The following is a 20,925-nucleotide window of genomic DNA, read 5'->3' on the forward strand; positions in this document are numbered from 1 at the left end:
TATGTTGTGGTTAATTGTAGTTAAACCATATGGGTTGGGTTTAAAGTGTGTGCTGGGTCTTTCAACCATAAAAATTGTTCATGAAAATCCTACATTTCTGGAGAAGTAAAGGTTGGAAGCACAGTCTGAGATGATGTTGAAGAACAACGAAGCTTTCAACAATGGAAGAAGAAATTGATAAAGAGAAGGCAATGATTTTCCAACTTTGTTAGTTAATTGAAGAGATGTAAAATGTCCAATAACATTAAACCCAGCAATATAATCTTGAAAGATTATAGATGAGAAACAGAGAGCTTCACTCTAGTTTGTATTAAGGAGAGGGCACAAATCGAGCTGGACTCAATAGTCAATATAACTCAATATAAAAATGGCTCAATCTTCCTAGCAAGTTGTTTACAAGTGAATTCAGGATAGAGCTATGTCTACTTGCTTCCATTTCTAATCTTGAAATTAGTGAAACAATAATAAATGTATCATAGAATCATGAAATCATTGTGGTAAACGAGGAGATCATTCAACCTGCAAATTCCATGCCGGCTCCTTGTACAGCAATTCTATCAGTTCTGTTCCCCACTCTTTCCCCAAAGCCTTGAAAATTACTTACCTTTCAGTCTATCTACTTTCCATTTGAAAGCTTTCATTGGCTCTATTCCCACTACCCCAACAGGCAGCAAGGCTTCAGAACATAACCATTCTCCACATAAAATGATTTTCCTCACATCTTTCCTTATTTGACTTCACAGGACTTTTTTCCCTCTAATCAATCTTCCTTTCTTGAAAGCAAAATGAGGCAATGCTGAAGTACCCGGGTACCAACTAGCCTATGGTAGGAAAGTATTCTTTCATTTGTTAAAAATAAAACAAGTGAATATTGACACATTTTTTCCCTCCATAACTGAAGGGCAGCGAAGACATTTGATGTCCTCCACCTCCATTCAGTGTCATCCTTGTTGTGATCAATTGATTCATCACAGAATGTGGAAAGATTGATCTGGATCTATGCAGCATGATTGATATCTGCAGGATGCGCACAGAGAACTTATGCACATCACAATATTAATTGGCATATATCACGATTCCATAATAGGCAAAGCACTAGAGTAACCGACCAAGCCATATGAATTTGGGATATGGCAGGAAAATGGAGTACCACCAACAGGGACAACACGCAAACTCCACATGGACGGCACTGGAGGTCAGGATTGGACACCGGTTGCTGGAGCTGTGAGACAGTAGTGATACTAGCTGCGCTACTGTGCCACCCAATCTCACAGGAGGAGGTCACTGAAGTGGGATAGTCACCCACAGCCTCTTGGCAATAATTCAACCAATAAAGCCAAGCTTTAAAAGGAACAATTAAGCACACTGTAAAGCATACTTCAGGTACTTGTTGTGACTCAGTTGGTAACACTCACTGAGTCAAATGTTGTAATTTCAAGCCACATTAAATAGATTTGAATATATAAGCTGATTCTCCCAGTGTAATACTGCACTGTTTGAGATCTCATTCGTCAGACAACAACAAATTCCACTCAAGTGGTGCCCCTTATGTAGAACAATATCCCAAAGCTCTTCCAACATCAAAATACCACCGATGGAAATATACAGAAAGTGCCGGAAATACTCAGCAGGTTAGGCAGTGAGCTTTCATCAAAACAGGTATTCCCAACATTTTCCATTTCATGTCCCAAGGCACTTTGCAGGAAGGCAATCAAACAAACTTTGATGCTGAGCCATAAAAGAGATAATAGGGTAGGTGGCCAAAAGCTTGGTCAAATAGGTAGTTTTTAGAAGAGACATATAGAGTTGTACAGCACAGAGAGGGACACTTCGCCCCACCACATCCATACAGACCTTTTATCCCCATCTACACTAATCCCACTTGCCCACATTAGGACTGTATCCTTCTATGCCTTGCCTGTTTAAGTGCCTGTCAAAATGCCTCTTAAACGTAGCAATTGTATCTGATTCGATCACCCCATCAAGCAGCGAGTTCCAGACATCAACCACTTTCATTGAGATATATGAAGGAAGTTCCATACCTTAGGGGCTTGGCAGTTAAAGATATAGACAGCAATGGTGGAGTGATTAAAATGAAGATTTGGAGAAGTGCAGATATCTCACAGTTATAATGCCAGATGAATTATAGATACAGTATTGGAGGTAATTGGAAACAAAGATGTGAATTTTAACACTGAAGTATTGCTTAACTAGGTCAGTAAGTACAGAGGTGATGGGTGAACACAACTATTGTGGCCAAAGCAGAGTTCTTAAAGATCTTATGTTTATGGACAATACAATGAGGGAGGTCAGTCAGGATTGCAGTGTAACATTCATGAAGCGCAACACGTTCACTTGATTGACACTCTATCCTTCACCCAAAACATTCCCTCTGTCCACCACTTGTGCACTGTGGCCACAATGTAGATCAGCATCTCTCCAGCCTGCAAATCCTACCACCTAGAAAGATAGGTGCATTGGAATAGTGCAGTCTACAAATTCTCGTCCAAACACAAGCCATCCTGACTTGGTCCTCAATCAAATTTCTGTAATTTCCTACCTAGCATCAGTAGGACAATAGGATGTTGTCTCACTGTTGGCCTTTCAGCGATACTTCCATATTTCCTTATGACATAAAAGTCAAAGTCATTGTTGTGTGAAAGGCCATGGCCGTCACGTGACACTATTGAGCACTGGTTGAAAGCGACACCACTGTCAATCAAGGTCTGGCTCCACCCACCCATTAGTGGCCACTCTTGACCACTGGTTTCTGTACACACCTTTTGTACCTGGCCATGACCTATTGGACCTTTTGAATTACCTGGGCAGGCTCCACCCAGCTCTCCAGCACTATAAAGAATGCCACATGTGTGTGGTTCTCTCTCTCTTTTGATTGCTGCAGGAATCAAAACCACACCGAAGGGACCATTGGCAAGAGCGTGCACTTCCACAGGGGTTAGGAGTGTCCTGAGTAGATTCCTGGTAGCGTACAGCTGATGCTTGCACAGCTTCAGGGTGTTCAGGCATCGTATTGTTTTTTCCCTGATCATTTGTAACCAGTTCGCTGTGTGTGTGTGTGTGTGTGTGTGTGTGTGTGTGTGTGTGTGCGCGCGCGCGCGCACCTCACCCCATTACAATTTCCCCCACGTTTCGTGATCACCCATGTGCGAGTGTGCATCCGTTCCCATTCATTCTGTTCCCACATTTGTCTTTGTGATTAAATCATTTTTAAAATTCCAAAGACTGTGTCCAGAGTCCTCTACCTTTGAGACCTCAAAGAATCTTTTCTCATAACAGTCAAGTGTATTATCATATGCACAAGGAGACCATTCGGCTCATCAAGTCAATGCCAGCTCTCGGAGCATTCCCATTCCTCCAATAATTTTCTCTATATACCTATTCTGCCCACATTTCCATCAACTGCCCCCAGATTCAATCAGTCATCTACACTCTAGAGGCAATTTACAGCAGCCAATTAATTTAACAAACCATGTGGTCACAGGGAGCAGGTGCAAACCACCACAGACAGCACTGGAGGTCAAGATTGAATGCAGGTTGCTGGCACTGTGAGGCAGCAGCTCTAGTAGCTGCACCACTGTGTTGTTCACATACTGTAAATGAATTTTAAACAAGTCATCTAGATATAACAAAAAAAAAGGATATTTTAGACCTAGGTTCCATTAGTTCTTTCAGGCAAACACAACAAGTTACATAAGACTATTGTGAAGTGTGCAAGAGTTGTCCCCGAGTTCCTGGAAGATATTCTTCTCCCAATCAATATTTCTAAAACAAATTAACTACCCATTGTCACATTGCTACTTGCAGGAGCTTGCTGTGTGACAATGTGTTTGTAAACTAGGATATGATAGTGACAGTATGGTTAAATTACTGGCCTCCTAGCCAGGAAATATGGACCAACAATCCAGAGACCTGTATTCAAACCTCACTAATCTGGCAATTGAATGTAATTAATAATCCGGAATGTGAAAAAAAGAACAGCTAGTCTGAGTAACAATGATCACAAAATACTATATTATTGTAAAGACCTGTTTGGTCAGTAGTGTCGCTCAGGGAGGCAATCTTGGAGTCTATTTTATTAACTCTTAACTGTCCTTCGCATTGGACCAATATGCCACTCTAAAGCAAAAGCAGAGAATGCCATAGTCAGCATGTCAGACAGTATCTGACTAATCAACACTGGTGAAAGTCATTGACCTGAAAAATTAACTGTTTCTCCCTTCACCGATGCTGCCTGACCTGCTGAGTGTTCTAGCAAATTTACAGAATCTGCAGTTCTTTGTTTCTTGACAGCAAGCTCATAGTTTAGGGCTATTAAGGATGAGAAAAAATTCTTACTTGCTAGTGATTTCCAGATTGAAGAAAATGTATTTTTAAAAAAACACTGCGATGCTGGAATCTGGAGCAAAAGAAAACAAACAGCTGGAGGAACTCAGTGAGTCAAGTAGCATCTATGGGGGTGAGGGAAGAAATTATCAATATTTCAGGTCAACACCTTGCATCAGGATTGAGAGTGGAGACGGGAGAGAGCCAGTATAAAGAGGAGGGGGGGAGAGGTGAGACAGGGGCCAGTAGGTGATTGGTGGACCAAGGGGTGAAGGATGACAGGCAGGTGGCACCAGGTAGGGGAGAAGTGGAGTTGAGAGACAGAAGTAGGTGAGTGATAGTTGGAGTGAGGAAGGGTGAAGGATGATGGGTGGGGAGGTATGGAGTTGGGAGACAGAAGCAGGTGGATGATAGTTGGAAGCTGACAAGGAAAAAGAATGCAGATGGAGCTGGGGAGGTGGAGTTGGGACACAGAAGCAGATGGGTGATAGGTGGACCAAGGTGGGGCGCAGAATGACAGGCAGGTGGAGCCAGGTAGGGGAGAAGGGAGTGTGGAGTTGGGAGACCGAAGCAGATGGGTGATGGGCAGAAGCACACAAGAAAAATGCAGATGCTGGGTTTTAAAAAAACCCTTCAGGTCAACAGTGACAGAGTTGAAAATACTTGTAAATAGGACATCCTGAGTTTGTGAAAGCAAGGGGTGCTATATAGAACATTACAGCACAGTACAGGCCCTTCGGCCCACAATGTTGTGCCGACATTTTATCCTGCTCTAAGATCTATCTAACCCTTCCCTCCCATATCGCCCCCTGTTTCTCTATCATTCATGTGGCTATCTAAGAGTCTCTTAAATGTCCCTAATGTATCTGCCCCCATAACCTCTATGAATGTAAGTATTTCTTATAAAGTTCCTGGGAGTGAACATCACCACAGCCTGTCCTGGTCAAATCACGTAGATGCCACGGCCAAGAAAGCTCACCAGTCCCTCTACTTCTTCAGGAGGCTAAGGAAATTTGGATTGTCCCCTTTGACTCTAAACAACTTTTACCGATGCACCATAGAAAGCATCCTAGCTGGATGTATCACATCTTGGTACGGCAACAGTTCTGCCCAGGACCGCAAGAAATTGAAGGGAGTTGTGGACACAGCCCAGTGCATCACGGACACCAGCCTCCCCTCCTTGGACTCTGTCTTTACCTCTCGTTGTCTTGGCGAAGCAGCCAGCATAATCAAAGACCCCACCCACCCAGGACATTCTCTCTTCTCTCCTCTTCCGTTGGGTAGAAGATACAGGAGTATGAGGGCACGTACCACCAGACTTAAGGACAGCTTCTACCCCACTGTGATAAGACTATTGAATGGTTCCCTTATACAATGAGATGGACTATGATTTCACGATCTACCTTGTGACCTTGCACCTTATTGCACTGCACTTTCTCTGTAGCTGTGACACTTTACTCTATACTGTTATTGTTTTTACCTGTACTACATCTATGCACTCTGTACTAACTCAATGTAACTGCTCTGTGTAATGAATTGACCTGGAAGATCGGTTTGCAAGACAAGCTTTTCACTGTTCCTCGGTACAAGTGACAATAATAAACCAATACTAATGAGCCGGGTGGGGAGGTATGTGGTCGGGAGACAGAAGCAGGTGGATGATAGGTGGAAGCAAGACGAGGGAAAAAAATGCAGATGGAGTTGGGGAGGTGGACTTGGGGCACAGAAGCAGATGGGTGATAGGTGGACCAAGGTGGGTCGCAGAATGCCAGGCAGATGGAGCCAGGTAGGGGAGAAGCGAGTGTGGAGTTGGGAAACAGAAGCAAGTGGGTGATAGGCAGAAGCAGACAAGAAAAATGCAGATAAAAACCTTCAGGTCAACAGTGACAGAGTTGAAAGTACTTGTAAATAGGACATCCTGAGTTTGTGAAAGCACTGGGTGCTATATGAATGTATTTCTTATAAAATGCAAACTATTGTTTATTAAATATTTTAGTATCTTGACACTATTTACACTGCAAGCTACTAGGATGAGGTTCTGAGTTTATCTGGAGGCTGTGCTGGTGCTGATGAGAGCTCCAGGGCTGACACAGTGCCCTGGCTCCATGTCCCTCCAGCCCTGCCCCCGCCACCCCGCCCCTTCCACCCATCCTGCACCGCGCGCCTTTCCCGCGAAAACCGTTCAAGACGAGCGAGCGGCAAAAGCCCTTCGCGCCCGTCAAACCAAACCTGATAACGGAAGTCGGGCTTGAGCGGCGCGACCCGCCGACCAATAGCGAGCAAGGAAAAGCCGGCCGCCTGCCAATGAGAGGGGAGAGGGTGGCGGGGAGAGGGCGGGATCTCCGGGCGGGGAGGCCGCCGAGGTTAGGTTGAGCCCGGCGGTGCTTTATACCGGGAGTCCGGGGACGAAGGATTTTCCTCCCTGCCGCCGCCACTCCTCCTCCGTCAGCCGCTCGGAGGGAACCTCCGCGTCCTTTCCCTCAGCCGTCTCGTCGACCATGGCTCCTCACAAGCACGGCGGGGGTAAGAACGCCGTGAAGAAGCCCAAGATCGACCAGATCCAGGCCGACCACGAGCTTTTCCTGCAGGCCTTCGAGAGTAAGTTCACCCCGCCGGCGTTACACGGGGCGCTCCCCGGCTCCCTCCTTCATTATTACATCCTTATCGGGATGAAACAGTGGGTGCGGGGTGTGAGGAGGCTTCACCCCCCTTCCTGTCACCCGCATCCGGCCGGAATGATGGCCCGGGGATCCGACCCTTGACTAGGCCGCGCTACCTGAGGCAGTTATCCCCAACCTCCCCTCCTTCCCCCATTAGTGGAGCAGAAGGGGGTAAATAATAACCCGTGAGCATTTTCTGGGGGGGGGGATTGGGGGGGTGGGTGAGCTTCAGCGTGGAGTCAAGGTTGGGGGTGGTTGGGGGGGGGGGAGGAAGAGGGTGTCTTCAACCCCGACCCATTAAACCAGCTGATGCTGATTTTTATTGTTTGGACTTTTTCGAGTAAAATTAACACAAAAAGTGTGCGCGCGTGTAAGTTGGTGGGGGTGGGAGGGGAGAGGGGGAGGAGGGGGATGGTGGTGGTGTGGTAGTGTGTCGTGAAAGTGCCCCCTTCGTACCATCGATTACATCAAAAACATCTGAAATGCTCAACAGTTGTGAAGCATCAATCGTTAATTTGTAAAGTAATTCTTCGCCCCCCCCCCCCAGTTTTTATTTAACTAAGTCTATAAAAATGTTTCATTTTATATTTTCGAACACTACCCCGCTTTGAAATTGGCTCCTTGATGGGTTGCCGAGTGCTTCCTCGATCCTCTGTCGGCTTGAGAGAAAGATGGGAAAGGTTGGGGGTTGGGTGGGGGGGTTGGGGGTGGAGAGAGAGATTTGCTGGATGAGACTGTGACACGAATTCGTTCACTTTCATTTTCTCAGAGCCGACTCAAATTTACAGATTTCTCCGAACCAGGAACCTCATAGCGGTAAGTTTAATCAAAAATGGGGGAAAAAAATCGTTATGCGATCACTTACTGGAGAGGTGGGTGTGTGACTTGGTAGAGGGTGCGCAGTTTTGGTAAAATCAACCTGATGATCATAACGATTCTCCACGTCAAACGGTCACAGTTGTTTTCAGTTCGTAACCTATTGTGCTGTAAATAAACGTTACTCTTAACATAGGCTATCATTTTAATTTGTTTATATTAATAAACACCTGATATTCACGTTATTCCTCACCCCAGATCACAGAAAAGAATGTTGAAGAGCTACTCTAACGAGTCCATTCTGTTTTTCAGCCCATCTTTTTGCACAGAACACTCACTTACATGTCACACCGATTATCGAGAACGAACGCCAAAAGGTAATTTAAAGCATCTAATGATATTCTTGGTTTTAAAAAAAAGTCAAGGAAGCATTATTTGTTGGTTAAGCCCGTTGTATTGAGTGCAAGTATAATTGGTTTAGTTGGTTCATTTAGCATTAATATGTTGCCATGCATTTGCAGGTGTGTTTTTAATACATTTTTACCTATTATGGTTAAATATGTCAAAAGGAAGAGCCTAATGTAAAATGAATCTGATTTCTTTAGGTACAAGACTTGACAGGTCTATAGGTAAACATGCAAGGAGGGCATGCTGTTTTCACATTTAACTGAAGCCGTTTGATTAATCCTAACTTTTATTGGTGTTGTCTGTTCCTTAAGGGAAAAATTGAATGTAGTAACAATATTTACTGAACTAAATTGTTAAGCATTTCAAAGACTGCATTTTTTCCTTTCATAGACTTCTCTAAGCTGAGTTGAATATTTTTGTTTTAAATTGTAAAATAGATCCTAGTAACAATTGGTTGTAGAAATCCTAACTACATAATTCGTTTTAAATATTTGAGAAAGGATGATATTGTAATGGAAATAGTGTAGTATGAATGGATGTTGATGGTTTGAATAATATAGGTTGCCTTCGTTTACAAACAATCATTATCCTTGCGCAATATCTCAAAGTCAAGGATGTTTTCCGTTGAATTAAGTGAGTCCTGAGATGGTTAATGAGGTTAGTGCAAGATGTACAAACCCCCTAAGGAGGGACAGGCAGTGCTTGTCAAGATGCAGTTGTTTTGAGCTGCTATACAAGCTTAATTTCTGTTTTGATTTCTGAGAATTCTGATGTGCTTATTGCCTTTTCAGAGTGGTCTTGGACTCCCAAGTATCAAGAGATATTACATAGAACAGTACAGCACAGGAACAGGCCCATTAGCACACAATGTTGTGCTGAACCACTTACATTAGTAATAAAATGTCCAACTAATCCCTTCTGCCTACACAATGTCCATATCCTACTATTTCCCTCACATTCATATGCCTATCTAAGAACTTATTGAACGCTCCTATTGTATTTACCTCCACCACCACCCCAGACAGTGCATTCCAGGCACCCACCACTCTCTTAAAAATAAAACTTGCCCTGCACATCTCCTTTGAACTTACCCCCTGTGGCCTTAAATGCATGCCCTCTGCTATTAGACATTTCAACCCTGGGGAAAAGGTACTGGCTGTCCACTCTATCTATGCCACTCATAATCTGATAACCTCGATCAGATCTCCCCTCAGCCTCCACTGCTCTAGAGAAAACAACCTGAAAATTTGTCTAACCTATCCTCAGCACATGCCCTCTAATCCAGGCAGCATCTTGGTAAACCTCTGCACCCTCTCCAAAGCATCAACATCCTATAATGGGGAAACCAGAACTGAATGCAATACTCTAGATGCGGCGAAACGAAAGTTTAATAAAGCGGCAGCATAACTTCCTGACTCTTGAACTCATTGCCTTGACTAATGAAGGCAAGCGTGCCTTACACCTTCATTACTGCCTTAGCAACCTGCCTTGATCCCTCTGCTCATCAACACTGTTAAGGGTCTTCCCATTAACAGTGTACTGTCTCTTTACATTTGATCTCCCAAGGTGCAACACTTCACATTTGGCTGGGTTGAACTCCATCTGCCATTTCTCTGCCCATATCCGCAACTGATCTATATCCCACTGTATCCTTTGCCAGTTTTCTATGCTATCCACAACACCACCAATCTTTGTATCATCTGCAAACTTGCTAACCCACCCATGTACACTTTCATCCAGGTCATTTATGTACATCACAAACAGCAGAGGTCCCAGTACGGATCCCTGAGAAACACCACTATTCACAGACCTCCAGCTAGAATAAGTCCCATCGACCACTACTCTGTCTTCTACGGGCAAGCCAGTTCTGAATCCAAATGGCTAATTCACCATGGATCCCATGCACCTTAATATTCTGGGTGAGCCTCCCATGAGGGACCTTGTCAAACACCTTACTAAAATCCATGTAGACAACATCCACAGCTCTACCTTCATCAATCACCCTTGTCACCTGGTCAAAGAACAGAATCAAGTTAGTAAGGCACTACTTACCCTGCACAAAGCTATGCTGACTGTCCCTAATTAGGCTATGGTTTTCCAAATGCTCATATATCCTATCCCTAAGAACCCTCTCCAGTAACTTCCCTACCACTGACGTGAGACTTATCAGTCTATAGTTACCAGGATTATCCCTGTTTCCCTTCTTGAATAATGGAACAACGTTAGCTACTTGCCAGTCCTCTGGAACCTTACCTGTGATTAGAGAGGACATGGTCAAGGCCCCAGCAATCTCATCTCTTACCTCTCTCAATAACCTGGGGTATATCCCATCAGGCCCTGGGGACCTCTGCCTTAATGCTCTTAAAGAGACCCAACACTGCTTCCTCCTTTAACTAGAAATGCCCTCGCATAGTAGCATGGTCCACACTGATCTCCCTATCCTCCGCATCCTTCTTGGTAAATACTGATGCAAAGTACTCATTAAGGACCTCCACTTTCAAGTACATGTTCCCTCCTTTATCTTTGAGTGGTCCTACCCTCTCCCTAGTTATCCTCTTGGTGTATGTATAGAATGTCTTGGGATTCTCTTTAATCCTACTTGCCAAGGACTTCTCATGGCCCCTCCGAATTCCCTACTTGAGTTCCTTTCTGGCTTCTTTATAATCCTCAAGTGCTCTGTTTGATCCTAGCTTCCTAAGCTTTACATACTTTCCCTTTTTTTTCTTGACTAAATTCACCACCTATCTTGACATCCAGGGTTCTCTTACCTTGCCATCCTTGTCCGTCCTTCCTTACTGGAACGTACCTGTCCTGTACTGTGCAGTTGGTCTTTAAACACCCTCCACATGTCAGATGTGGACTTGCCCAAAAATAGCTGTTTCCAGTTAATTCTCCCTAGTTCGTGCCTAATGCTCTCATAATTTGCCCTGCTCCAATTTGATACTCTCCTGCAAGGTCCATACTTATCGTTATCTATAGCTATCTTAAAACTTAAGGAGTTGTGATCAGTGTTCCTTAACTGTTGTCCCACTGAAAGGTCGGTCACCTGGCCAGGCTTGTTACCCAACACCAGGTCCAGTACAGCCCCTCCTCTCGTTGGACTATCTACATATCGCTTTTAAGAAACCCTCCTGGATGCACCTAACAAATTCTGCCCTGTCTAATCCTCTGACACCAAGGATGTCCCAGTTTATATTAGAGAAGTTGAAGTCTTGAGGGGGGTCTGTAGTATAATCCCATCAGAGTGATTGTACCTTTCTTGAGTTCCACCCACATAGACTCAGTGGATGAGGTCTCTATTACGTCCCCTCTGAGTGCAGCTGTGATATTGTCCTTTAGTAGTGCAACTCCACCCACCCCCACCCCCCCAACTTTTACCTCCCTCGCTATCTTTTGTAAAGCGTTGAATGGGTGCTTAATGTTCCAGGGTTTCCTGTCCCCCCTCAAACAAGTCTCTTATGGCTACAACATCATAGTTCCATGTACTGATCCATGCTCTTAAGTTCATCACACTAACCCATAATACTCCTAGCATTCAAATGCACACACTTCAAACTGTCCGTCCCATCATGTCTATTACTTTGCTCCTGCCTGTTTTATTGGCCCTGACATCTACCTTCCTCTCAATCCCTCCACTTTCTGACCTGGTGCTCTGGTTCCCAACCCCCTGCCAAACTAGTTTAAATCCTTCTGAGTAGCACTAGTGATCCTCCTGGCCAGGATGTGTTTCATTTTGTTTTTAAGGAGATTTTTGAGAACTTCCTGGAAGTTTTTTTCCTGGAGCTTGTTTGCTATGGCAAAAGTCTGGATAGAGAATTTGTTTTGGGAGTCTAGTATTGGGCATGTGGATAATGTGGACAGACCGGTATGATTGGTTGAGTGAGATTTGTATCTTGAGATGTTGGCCTGAGATGGGATACCATTGCTGATTTGCCTGACCTCCAAGTGGGTTGAAGGATTTTTGGAGACTGTCAGTGGTGCTTCTCCAGTGCTTTGAGATATTTGATATAAATTGTGTGTGTCTCAATGAGTGTGGATCACTGGTGTCTCGTACACCATGATCCTGGTTTTGAGGTCTTCCCTCTTTCTTAAGCAGCCAAAGGCACTGCTGAAAAACTAGTGATGGATTTCACTAGTAATCTCATCCCTCACTGAAAAGGGGCTTCTGAGATGCAGAATATGCTCTACACATTCCTAGATTGTTGATCTTTATTAACTGGAATGTGATACAATTGACAGGTGAAGCACCTTTCCCCTGCAAATGAAATGACCGAGGTTAATAAACTACCTCTAATATTGGGAATAGACCAGTAAATTCTCCATAAATTTCCAAGGATCAACCATGGTATTTATTTGGATTCACTCCTGATGTAACTTGGTAATTGACTTAAAGAAGCGAGAAAGGCTAGTATAATGATTTGTTGTATTGAACTTGAAGGAAGGCACTCTTTTATATGCATCAATGGCTTCATTCTTTGCAAGCATTCATTGTTTAGACATTTGGAAAGATTTTTGTCTTTTGTGTCAAAGGCATTCTTTAACTTGGATTCACAGGTATGATTATTGTTTACTGGCATTACTGCAAATTGTATAATATTCTTCTGCATTCAGTATTTCTACAATCTCTGGAACAACATATAATCACAAGATAATGAAGCACGGGAGGTCATGATACAGAAGTATTTTAAGTGAGACATTGATTAGCTTTGGGTTTCAAGTTAATTGACTACTAGAGTCTGTGTTCACAAGTAATGGGTCTTTCATATCTACAAGTAGATGTACTTGCTGCAACATATCCCTGTCGGGAGCAGAAGCTTTTGTGTCTCGTGTTATTCTCTATATCTTGTAGCATCAGTAACCCTTGAAATGGTTTAATTCTTCTGCTTGTAAGTGCAGAATAAACATGAATTAGAAAAGCTCAGAGTTGTACATACCACCGATCTTTCATTTGTTATTTATTCATTCATGTGAAGGATGATATTAACTTTTCCTGAGTGAGTTTAGCCTGTGTTCATTGAAATAAACTCCAGGATAACTTACTGAATATTAACTGCCCAATCTAGCAGATATTCTTGTGAAAAATAGTTGAGGTTTGTTTGGTCATTTGTTATTTAATTCCTATTGTTTGTCATTTTATAGGTACTTCGTTATCTGTTCCACTTCGCCTGTTTAGTATTAAGTGTTCTTGGACAACTTTGCATTTGGTCAATAAAGAAATGAACAATATTGCTGGGGTATGCCTATGGTTAAGCTTTTATACTCATACTGGAAATGGGGAAGGTTTTTGTGGCTTGTGAACTGCATTAAAATACTGCTTTCTCGAATATGCAAGTTATAGGTCTGGGTTTTGGTGGTTATATAGTCCTTGATCTGTCAGTGTAACCAATGTACTGTTCGCATCTCTCTCTTTCTATGTCAAAATCGTTTTTCTTTTGCAGTTCTTCCTTCATGGAGGTTGTTTCCTCCACATTTTAAAGGACCTGTTATATATAAAAAAATTACTTGCTGGAGCATTAGTTGTCACCTAACCCCTCTGGCACTCCTTTATTTGCCAGCCTAATATCTTTGTACAAATATAAATTGATAGATGGGGGTAAGCATTACCTGATTGAATAGAATTGGCGCATTTAAAATTAATCATTTAAGTTGAAGTTGAAGCTGAACTGTTTTGCAGAATCTCGTGTAGTTTCCTTGTCCCATCTGAATCTTAAGCGGAACTATGCAGAGACATTTCTGAAAATGACAAATTTGACAGCTAGTATGCGTTACTAGTGACATTCAGCCCTCTTTCTCCACCACCCTTCTCCCCCACCCCCCACCCCCCCCACTTCCAACATACTAGTAGCATTTTGTGAATATCTGATGGAATTGGATGAATAAGCAGTTTCTTCAGGAAGTGGGGAGGAATGTTTGACAGAATGTTCTTGTACCTCTTTAAAGTGATTCCTTGGAATCCGTAATGTTCTCCCCATAGAGGGAAATAGATCATTCATATCATTGAAAACCAAAAGATAAGAGATTGAGAAATCTAGGATTGGTGTTGCATTTGGAGCTGAGAAATTTTTGGCAAAAATAACCTAAAGTTCTAGTAGTAATAGCTTTTACAAAGTGGTAGAGATTTATCAGAATTTTACTAGTTACTGCTCTTGAATCAAGAAATATTGTTCTGTTTCTTCAAGTGTAAATAATGTGCTACAAGTGGGAACCACACTTTGGAAAAAGATATTTGAAGGAAACTATTTGATGGAAATTTAAATGAAATGCCTTTGATACGTGCAATGATTAGGAAAGAAAAGTTACTTCAAATGTTGCGACATTTGACAGTTTCTTCTATAAGTAGTTACTTCCACTGATAAGTAGTTGGTGTTTAAAAAACTGATGTTGATAAATTTAAATAATATTGATATGTATTGTTTGAATATAGCTCCAGTGTGTAAACAAACCAAAATTAACTGTTTCAGCAACATGATGGAATTTGAAGTTCTATTGGCTATATCTGGTTTATTTAAGATTCCAGAGCATAAAATAACTCATTTTCTGTAGGAAAATATTTGGATTATTTTAATTGTGTTTTTTAGCTTTAAAATTGTTTATACGTCAGGTAGGCACCCTGTTGGATACAGTTGCTGTGTTGATGGTTATCTTTTTTAAGATTTGCTATTTGAATCTATCTCAATTGCAGATGGGTAATCTAAATAGAATCAAGCTTGCCTTTCATGATTACAAGAGGCATGCTCATATGGAATTCTGGCTGTTGAAGTTTATTATGACTGCTAGTCTCTATTATTCAGTATTTACTCAGATTAATTTTTTTTTTGATTCTTTAGTCTCTTGTCTTGATGTAAGCTGCCTATAAAACACAAACTAATTTTTGTTTTTGTGTAACATCTGGGGGAGGAGGTGAGGGGTGCTCTTAGGAAATGTCCAAGAACTTTACCTTCACTTTTGCTATGTGGATGAGGTACAAACAATTTATCCAAATGATTTGTTTTCAGATGTTTATGTAATGAAAGACCTGGCTAATTTTTTTTTTGACATTGAGTGATGCAAGAACCTCAGCCAAGACATTAATTTTGATGTTTAATTGGAATAACTAGATGGGTTGCTGTTTAATATCTGATTCTGTCCATATGGTATTGGAATGTAATTCCAATTGTGTATTCAACTGTGTATTCTGGTGTTTTCTGTCTGATATTTAAGTTGGTTTAATATTTAGTTTGAGTGTTTCATTTGCACATGCTTCTTACTTGCATCTTTTAATCGTAGTTGGAGTGCGCAAAAGGAAGAGGTTTCCTGAAACTAAATACAGAGCCCTTTTTATTTTGCCTTTTTGGTGCATTTGATGAATATGAGTCAAAAATCTGTGTAGTTGGAGAGTCTGGTGAACATGTAATCTAAACTCTGTCTCATAAATAAGACATTATAACTTTAAGCAAACATTTTTTACACCATAACCAAAATAATGAATTTCATCAGCACAGAAAATATATTTCATGAACGTAAAAGCCAATTTTAAAATAGGAAATGGGGGGGGGGGGTGTGGTGGGGGGAAGAGTTGTGGAAATAAGCAATAGTGCTGAAATCATTTATGGACTAGGTGCAAGTGATCTTTGTTTCCTTATGACGCAGGAGGTGCATCAAGTCCCATTTCCCCCACTTATCTCACTAACTTATTCTCTCTGTCATGCCCATCAACTCATCACTGATTTCTACTATCACCCACATACAATGAGAGCAATTTATAGTATCCAATTAACTTACCAGCATGTCTTTGGGATGTGAAAGGAAACTGGAACATCTGGGGGAAACCCATGAAGTCACAAGGAGAACCTCCCAGCTCCACACAGATAGCACCAGAGGTCAGAATTGAGCCTGGATTTCTGGAGTTGAGGCAGCAGCACTAACTACTGTGCTACTGTATTCTTGTAGACAATTCACTGCAGAACTCATTAATGAAAACAAATATTTCAACAGGTCATGAGTTTCTCAGGCAAATTATACATAATTCATCTATTTTAATAATGCAGTGTGATTTTTTTAAAAAAATATTTTTACTTTTTTATCAAATACATAGCTTGTCTATCACTTCATCCCTTACTAACAGTTTGTACTTCATTTAACAATGATTTTCTCCACACACACAAAATGCATTTAAAAAGATCTTTGAACAAAATCTGTGCTGCTTTGTTGGTTGCCTGCTGGATTTAATCCATAAATTTGACGGTTGTGTTAAATGTATATTTATCATGGCATATTATACACTCCATTTGTAAATTTACTTCAAAGTGACCACTTTTGTTTGACTTGATCAGTTTTAAATTTCAAATTGGGAATAGCTTGTTAGCTAATTGAACAGTGTCATTATTTAGTATAGTTGTTATTTCCATTTGTTGTATGAAAACATTACACATTTCAGTAATTCAATGTGGGCATTGCCATTATGTTCAAGATGATTTTCTAGGTGCAAAAAGATGTTTCACATATGTGTGCTATTTCTGTCAGACTAATTTAGACAAAAGTAAATTGAGTAGCTCAACTGCTTCAAGGCTTTTATTTCAGTGATGTTTGTGAAAGGTGATGTAGCTCCTGGGCAGGCAATGTATATCATAGTAACGTTTTATGAACTGAGGATTTGTTTTCGTATATCATTTTGGGAGTCTTGTTGAAGATGAGTGGAAGAATTCCTGGTCTAGGATACTAATCACCAACTCAATTGGCACTATCCTCACTAGTGATATCGTATTCACTTTAGGAAATCTTGCTGTGTTTTGTTCAGTTTAGTCTTTAGTTTGACACTACAGCTTTTGTATCAGTGTAAAGCAAAACTGTGTTGCATTCTTGATATAGTTGCCACAACCAGTCTGTGGTATTTTGTTGTATACTGACACAACCCCCTAAAATTAATTGCCACTCAAGTTGCAGTCAAATGAGTGCCTATCCAAAATGATTTGATTCTTCAGTGAATAGTGGTCATAGTTCGGAGGTTATATTGCACCTCCATTGAATGCTCTTAGTTTTCAGAACAACTTTGGTATTGATTTGTTTTTTTCTTTTTTCCTCAGATTTCCCACCTCTTTTTGAGCATGTAGTGGATTAATTGGACCATTTGTGCACAGTGTGAGCTCATTGTCCATTTGTTTTGTCATCTATTAGTTTCCACTAATGTCAAACATTTAAATTGTGACTCAGTATTGAATTTAGATTTAACTACACATTTTGATTGTAGAACTAAAGAATCATAGAATTAAAGAACCAATACTGTACACCATACTTCAGATGTAGTCTCACCAATGCTGTATATTACTGAAGCATACTATTTGTATTACATTCCCCTGGAAATGATAACACTATGCTGGATTTCTTAATTGCTGTACCTGCCTACTTCTAGTTTTTAAATCATTTCAAAATCCTGATGTAGGATCTCGACTTGAAATAGCGACAGTTCCTTTCCTCCCCACAAATGCTGCTCAACCTGACTTCCTCTAGCAGTTTGTTTTTTTTTGCTCCAGATTCCAGCATCTGCAGTCTCCTCTGTGTCCATTTCAAAATCCTTGTGGTTTTTTTTTCAAGGTAATTTCATCTCATTTTGGCTGTGTTCTTGAAGTCCAACAATATTTTCTTTATTTTGGTCTTCAATGTAAAGTTTCCTGGTCACATCCCTCCAATAGGGAGCTTCACAATTGCTGTGAATTTATCCTCCATTTCTTTCTTCTCTCAACACTGGCTAAAGTGAGGAAAGTATAAGGGTAGAGGTCTGCAAACATCCTCTATGGATGAAGAAAGGAAAGCATTTGGCTTTTTTGGTCTATTCTGGCTTATTGGCATTTTAAGTTTCAAGTCATATAATTTACTCCAAATATTTCTCCACTTTTCTGCACCTTTTCATTCCTGATAATAGCAGTGTTTCTCTTTTAAGCTTGTAATGCTTTTGCCCATTATTCAGCACCTGAAAACACATTTGTTCTCTGGTTTCTGCTCTGCTGTTGGAAGCAATATCTGTTTCTCTGCAAAAATTTTTCTTTTTTTTTCGCCTTTGTTCATTGGATTGTGCACCTTCCTTGGTCAAGGATGCTGTCAAAAAGTTAACTGTTACAGCCAAAAGACATTGTCTCTTAACTTTTCTCAGTGGGTTTAAGGCATTTGATAAGGTTGTGACTTACTGTTTACTTCAGTACTTTTCCTGCACTAACCATAATCTCTTGATTTCCTCAAAACCTATTGATGTCTATCTTGAGTAAGAATAAACAACTCTCTACAGGCCTTGAGTGAATTTAAAGGAAGGCATTTCTTCTTGTCTCAATCCTGAATGGTTGACCCCTTTTGAGATTGACACTTGGTTCCAGACAATGCAGATAGTGGAAATGTCAACTTTTCATCCACCCTGTCAAGCTCCTTTAAGTATTTTCTACATTTCAACAACACGGTCTTATTCTTCAAAACACAACAGTACAGACCTAGTCACCTTAATCTCTTGTGACAAACCTGCCATCCCAGGAATCAATCTACCGAACCTACACTGAACCCCCTCAATTGCAAGTATATCCTCCCTTGGGTAAGGACACCAGACCTGTACACACTAATTCAGATGTGGTCTTGTGTAATTGGAACAAGATGTCTAGAAAGGCCAACATACAATTTGCCTTTCTAATTGTGAGGTGAACCCAGTTGCTGTCTTTGTCATTCTGAGCACCAATGCTTTTTAATCTCACCATGTAAAAATACCTTTTTTTTTCCTGCCAAATTCGATGATCTTCCATTTTTCTACATTATGTTCCAATTGTAATCATTCACTTAGCCTGTCACTATCCTCTTGAAGCCTCTTTGCATCTTGTTCACTGCCACCTAGTTTGGTATCATCAAGAAACTTGGATATATTGCATTTGATCTCATTCAGGTGATTATTATAGATTGTGAACAACTGGACCCCAACATTGATTCCTGCATCACTCCATTGGATACAGCTTCTCAACCTGAAAAGACCTATTTATTCCTACTGTTTTCTTCCCCAGACCAATACCAGTATTATTCCCGCTATGATGCACTCTAATTTTGTTTAATTATCTCTTGTGTAACACCTAATTGAAGACCATCTGGAAGGCCAAATACATAAGATCAACTGGTTCACCCTTATCTAGTCTGCTAGTTACAACATTTTCATTTGTTAAACATGATTTCCATTTTACAAGTGTCAGTTAATTCTGCCCAATTCCATTATTATTCACTACTTGCCCTGTTACTTAATAATAAATTCCAGTATTTTCTATGCTAAGATCAGGCTAACAGGTCTATAGTTCCCAGCTGTGAATCTCCATCCTTTCTTAAGTAATGGGATTATATTTGCTGCCTTCTAGTCTGGGAACCTTTTCAAGAAGTTATGAAAATTTGGAACATGATAACCATCCTGTTCTCTGCTAGTTATGAAGGTCTTTTATCTTGCATGAAGATGGGCACAAATGTTTCTTCAATTTCTCTGCCATTTCTTTATTCTCCAATATAATTTCTTTTGTCTCAGTCTGCAAGGGACCTGCATTAGCTTTTGCTAATGTTTTCCTTTTTGTATATCTCTAGAATATCTTGGACTTTTGTTGCTAGTCTACTTTGTCTTTTATTAATACCTTGGTTGTCATAATACCTTGCCTTTACACAGAACAGGCTCTTTGGCCCACAATGTTGTGCTGACCCAATTACATTAATAAAAGGCCAGTCCCTTCTGCCTACACAATGTCCATATCCTACCACTTCCCTCACATTCATGTGCCTATCTAAGAGCTTCTTGAATGCCCCTATTGTATTTGCCTCATTAATCCTATCCCTAAGAATCCTACCAGTAACTTCCCTATCACTGACGTGAGACTCACTGGTCTATAGTTACCAGAATTATCCCTGTTTCCCTTCTTGAATAATGGAACAACATTAGTTACTCGCCAGTCCTCTGGCACCTCGCCTGTGGCTAGAGAGGGAATGAAGATATTGGTCAAGGCCCCAGCAATCTCATCTCTTGCCTCTCTCAATAACCTGGGTATATCCCCATCAGGCCCTGGGGACATCTGCCTTAATGCTCTTTAAGAGACCCAACACTACTTCCTCCTTTATCTAGAAATGCCCTAGCATATTAGCATGCTCTACACTGATCTCCCTATCCTCCATGTCCTCCTTGGTAAATACTGATGCAAAGTACTCATGAAGGACCTCATCCACATCCTCCGCTTCCAAGCACATGTTCCCTCCTTTATCCTTGAGTGGTCCTACCCTCTCCCTAGTTATCCTCTTGCTCTTGGTGTATGTATAGAATGTCTTGGGATTCTCTTTAATCCTACTTGCCAAGGACTTCTCATGGCCTCTCCGAATTCCCTACTTGAGTTCCTTTCTGGCTTCTTTATAATCCTCAAGTGCTCTGTTTGATCCTAGCTTCCTAAACTTTACATACTTTCCCTTTTTCTTCTTGACTAAATTCACCATCTCTCTTGACATCCAGGGTTCTCTTACCTTGCCATCCTTGTCCGTCCTTCCTTACTGGAACATACCTGTCCTGTACTCTGTGCAGTTGGTCTTTAAACACCCTCCATATGTCAGATGTGGACTTGCCCAAAAATAGCTGTTCCCAGTTCATTCTCTCTAGTTCCTGCTTAATGCTCATAATTTGCCCTGCTCCAAGGATTCTCTGATCTACGGGCTGTTCCCGGGGACACACACAGAG

The 20,925-nt window shown here is 41.2% G+C and overlaps 1 protein-coding gene across 1 annotated transcript in view; it reads left to right on the forward strand.

Annotated features, from left to right (window-relative positions):
- Nucleotides 1-6,555: 6,555 nt before the first annotated feature.
- suz12b (SUZ12 polycomb repressive complex 2 subunit b) overlaps nt 6,556-20,925 on the forward strand; it is a 71,839-nt gene continuing 57,469 nt past the window's right edge. Inside the window, exons 1-3 of the mRNA XM_052032960.1 lie at nt 6,556-6,942; nt 7,774-7,820; nt 8,133-8,197. Of these exons, the coding sequence (XP_051888920.1) occupies nt 6,843-6,942; nt 7,774-7,820; nt 8,133-8,197 (212 nt within the window). The 5' untranslated portion in view covers nt 6,556-6,842. The remainder of the gene's footprint in view (nt 6,943-7,773; nt 7,821-8,132; nt 8,198-20,925) is intronic.

Source organism: Pristis pectinata, chromosome 18 (assembly GCF_009764475.1).
Source record: "Pristis pectinata isolate sPriPec2 chromosome 18, sPriPec2.1.pri, whole genome shotgun sequence".
NCBI classification, from domain to species: Eukaryota; Metazoa; Chordata; class Chondrichthyes; order Rhinopristiformes; family Pristidae; genus Pristis; species Pristis pectinata.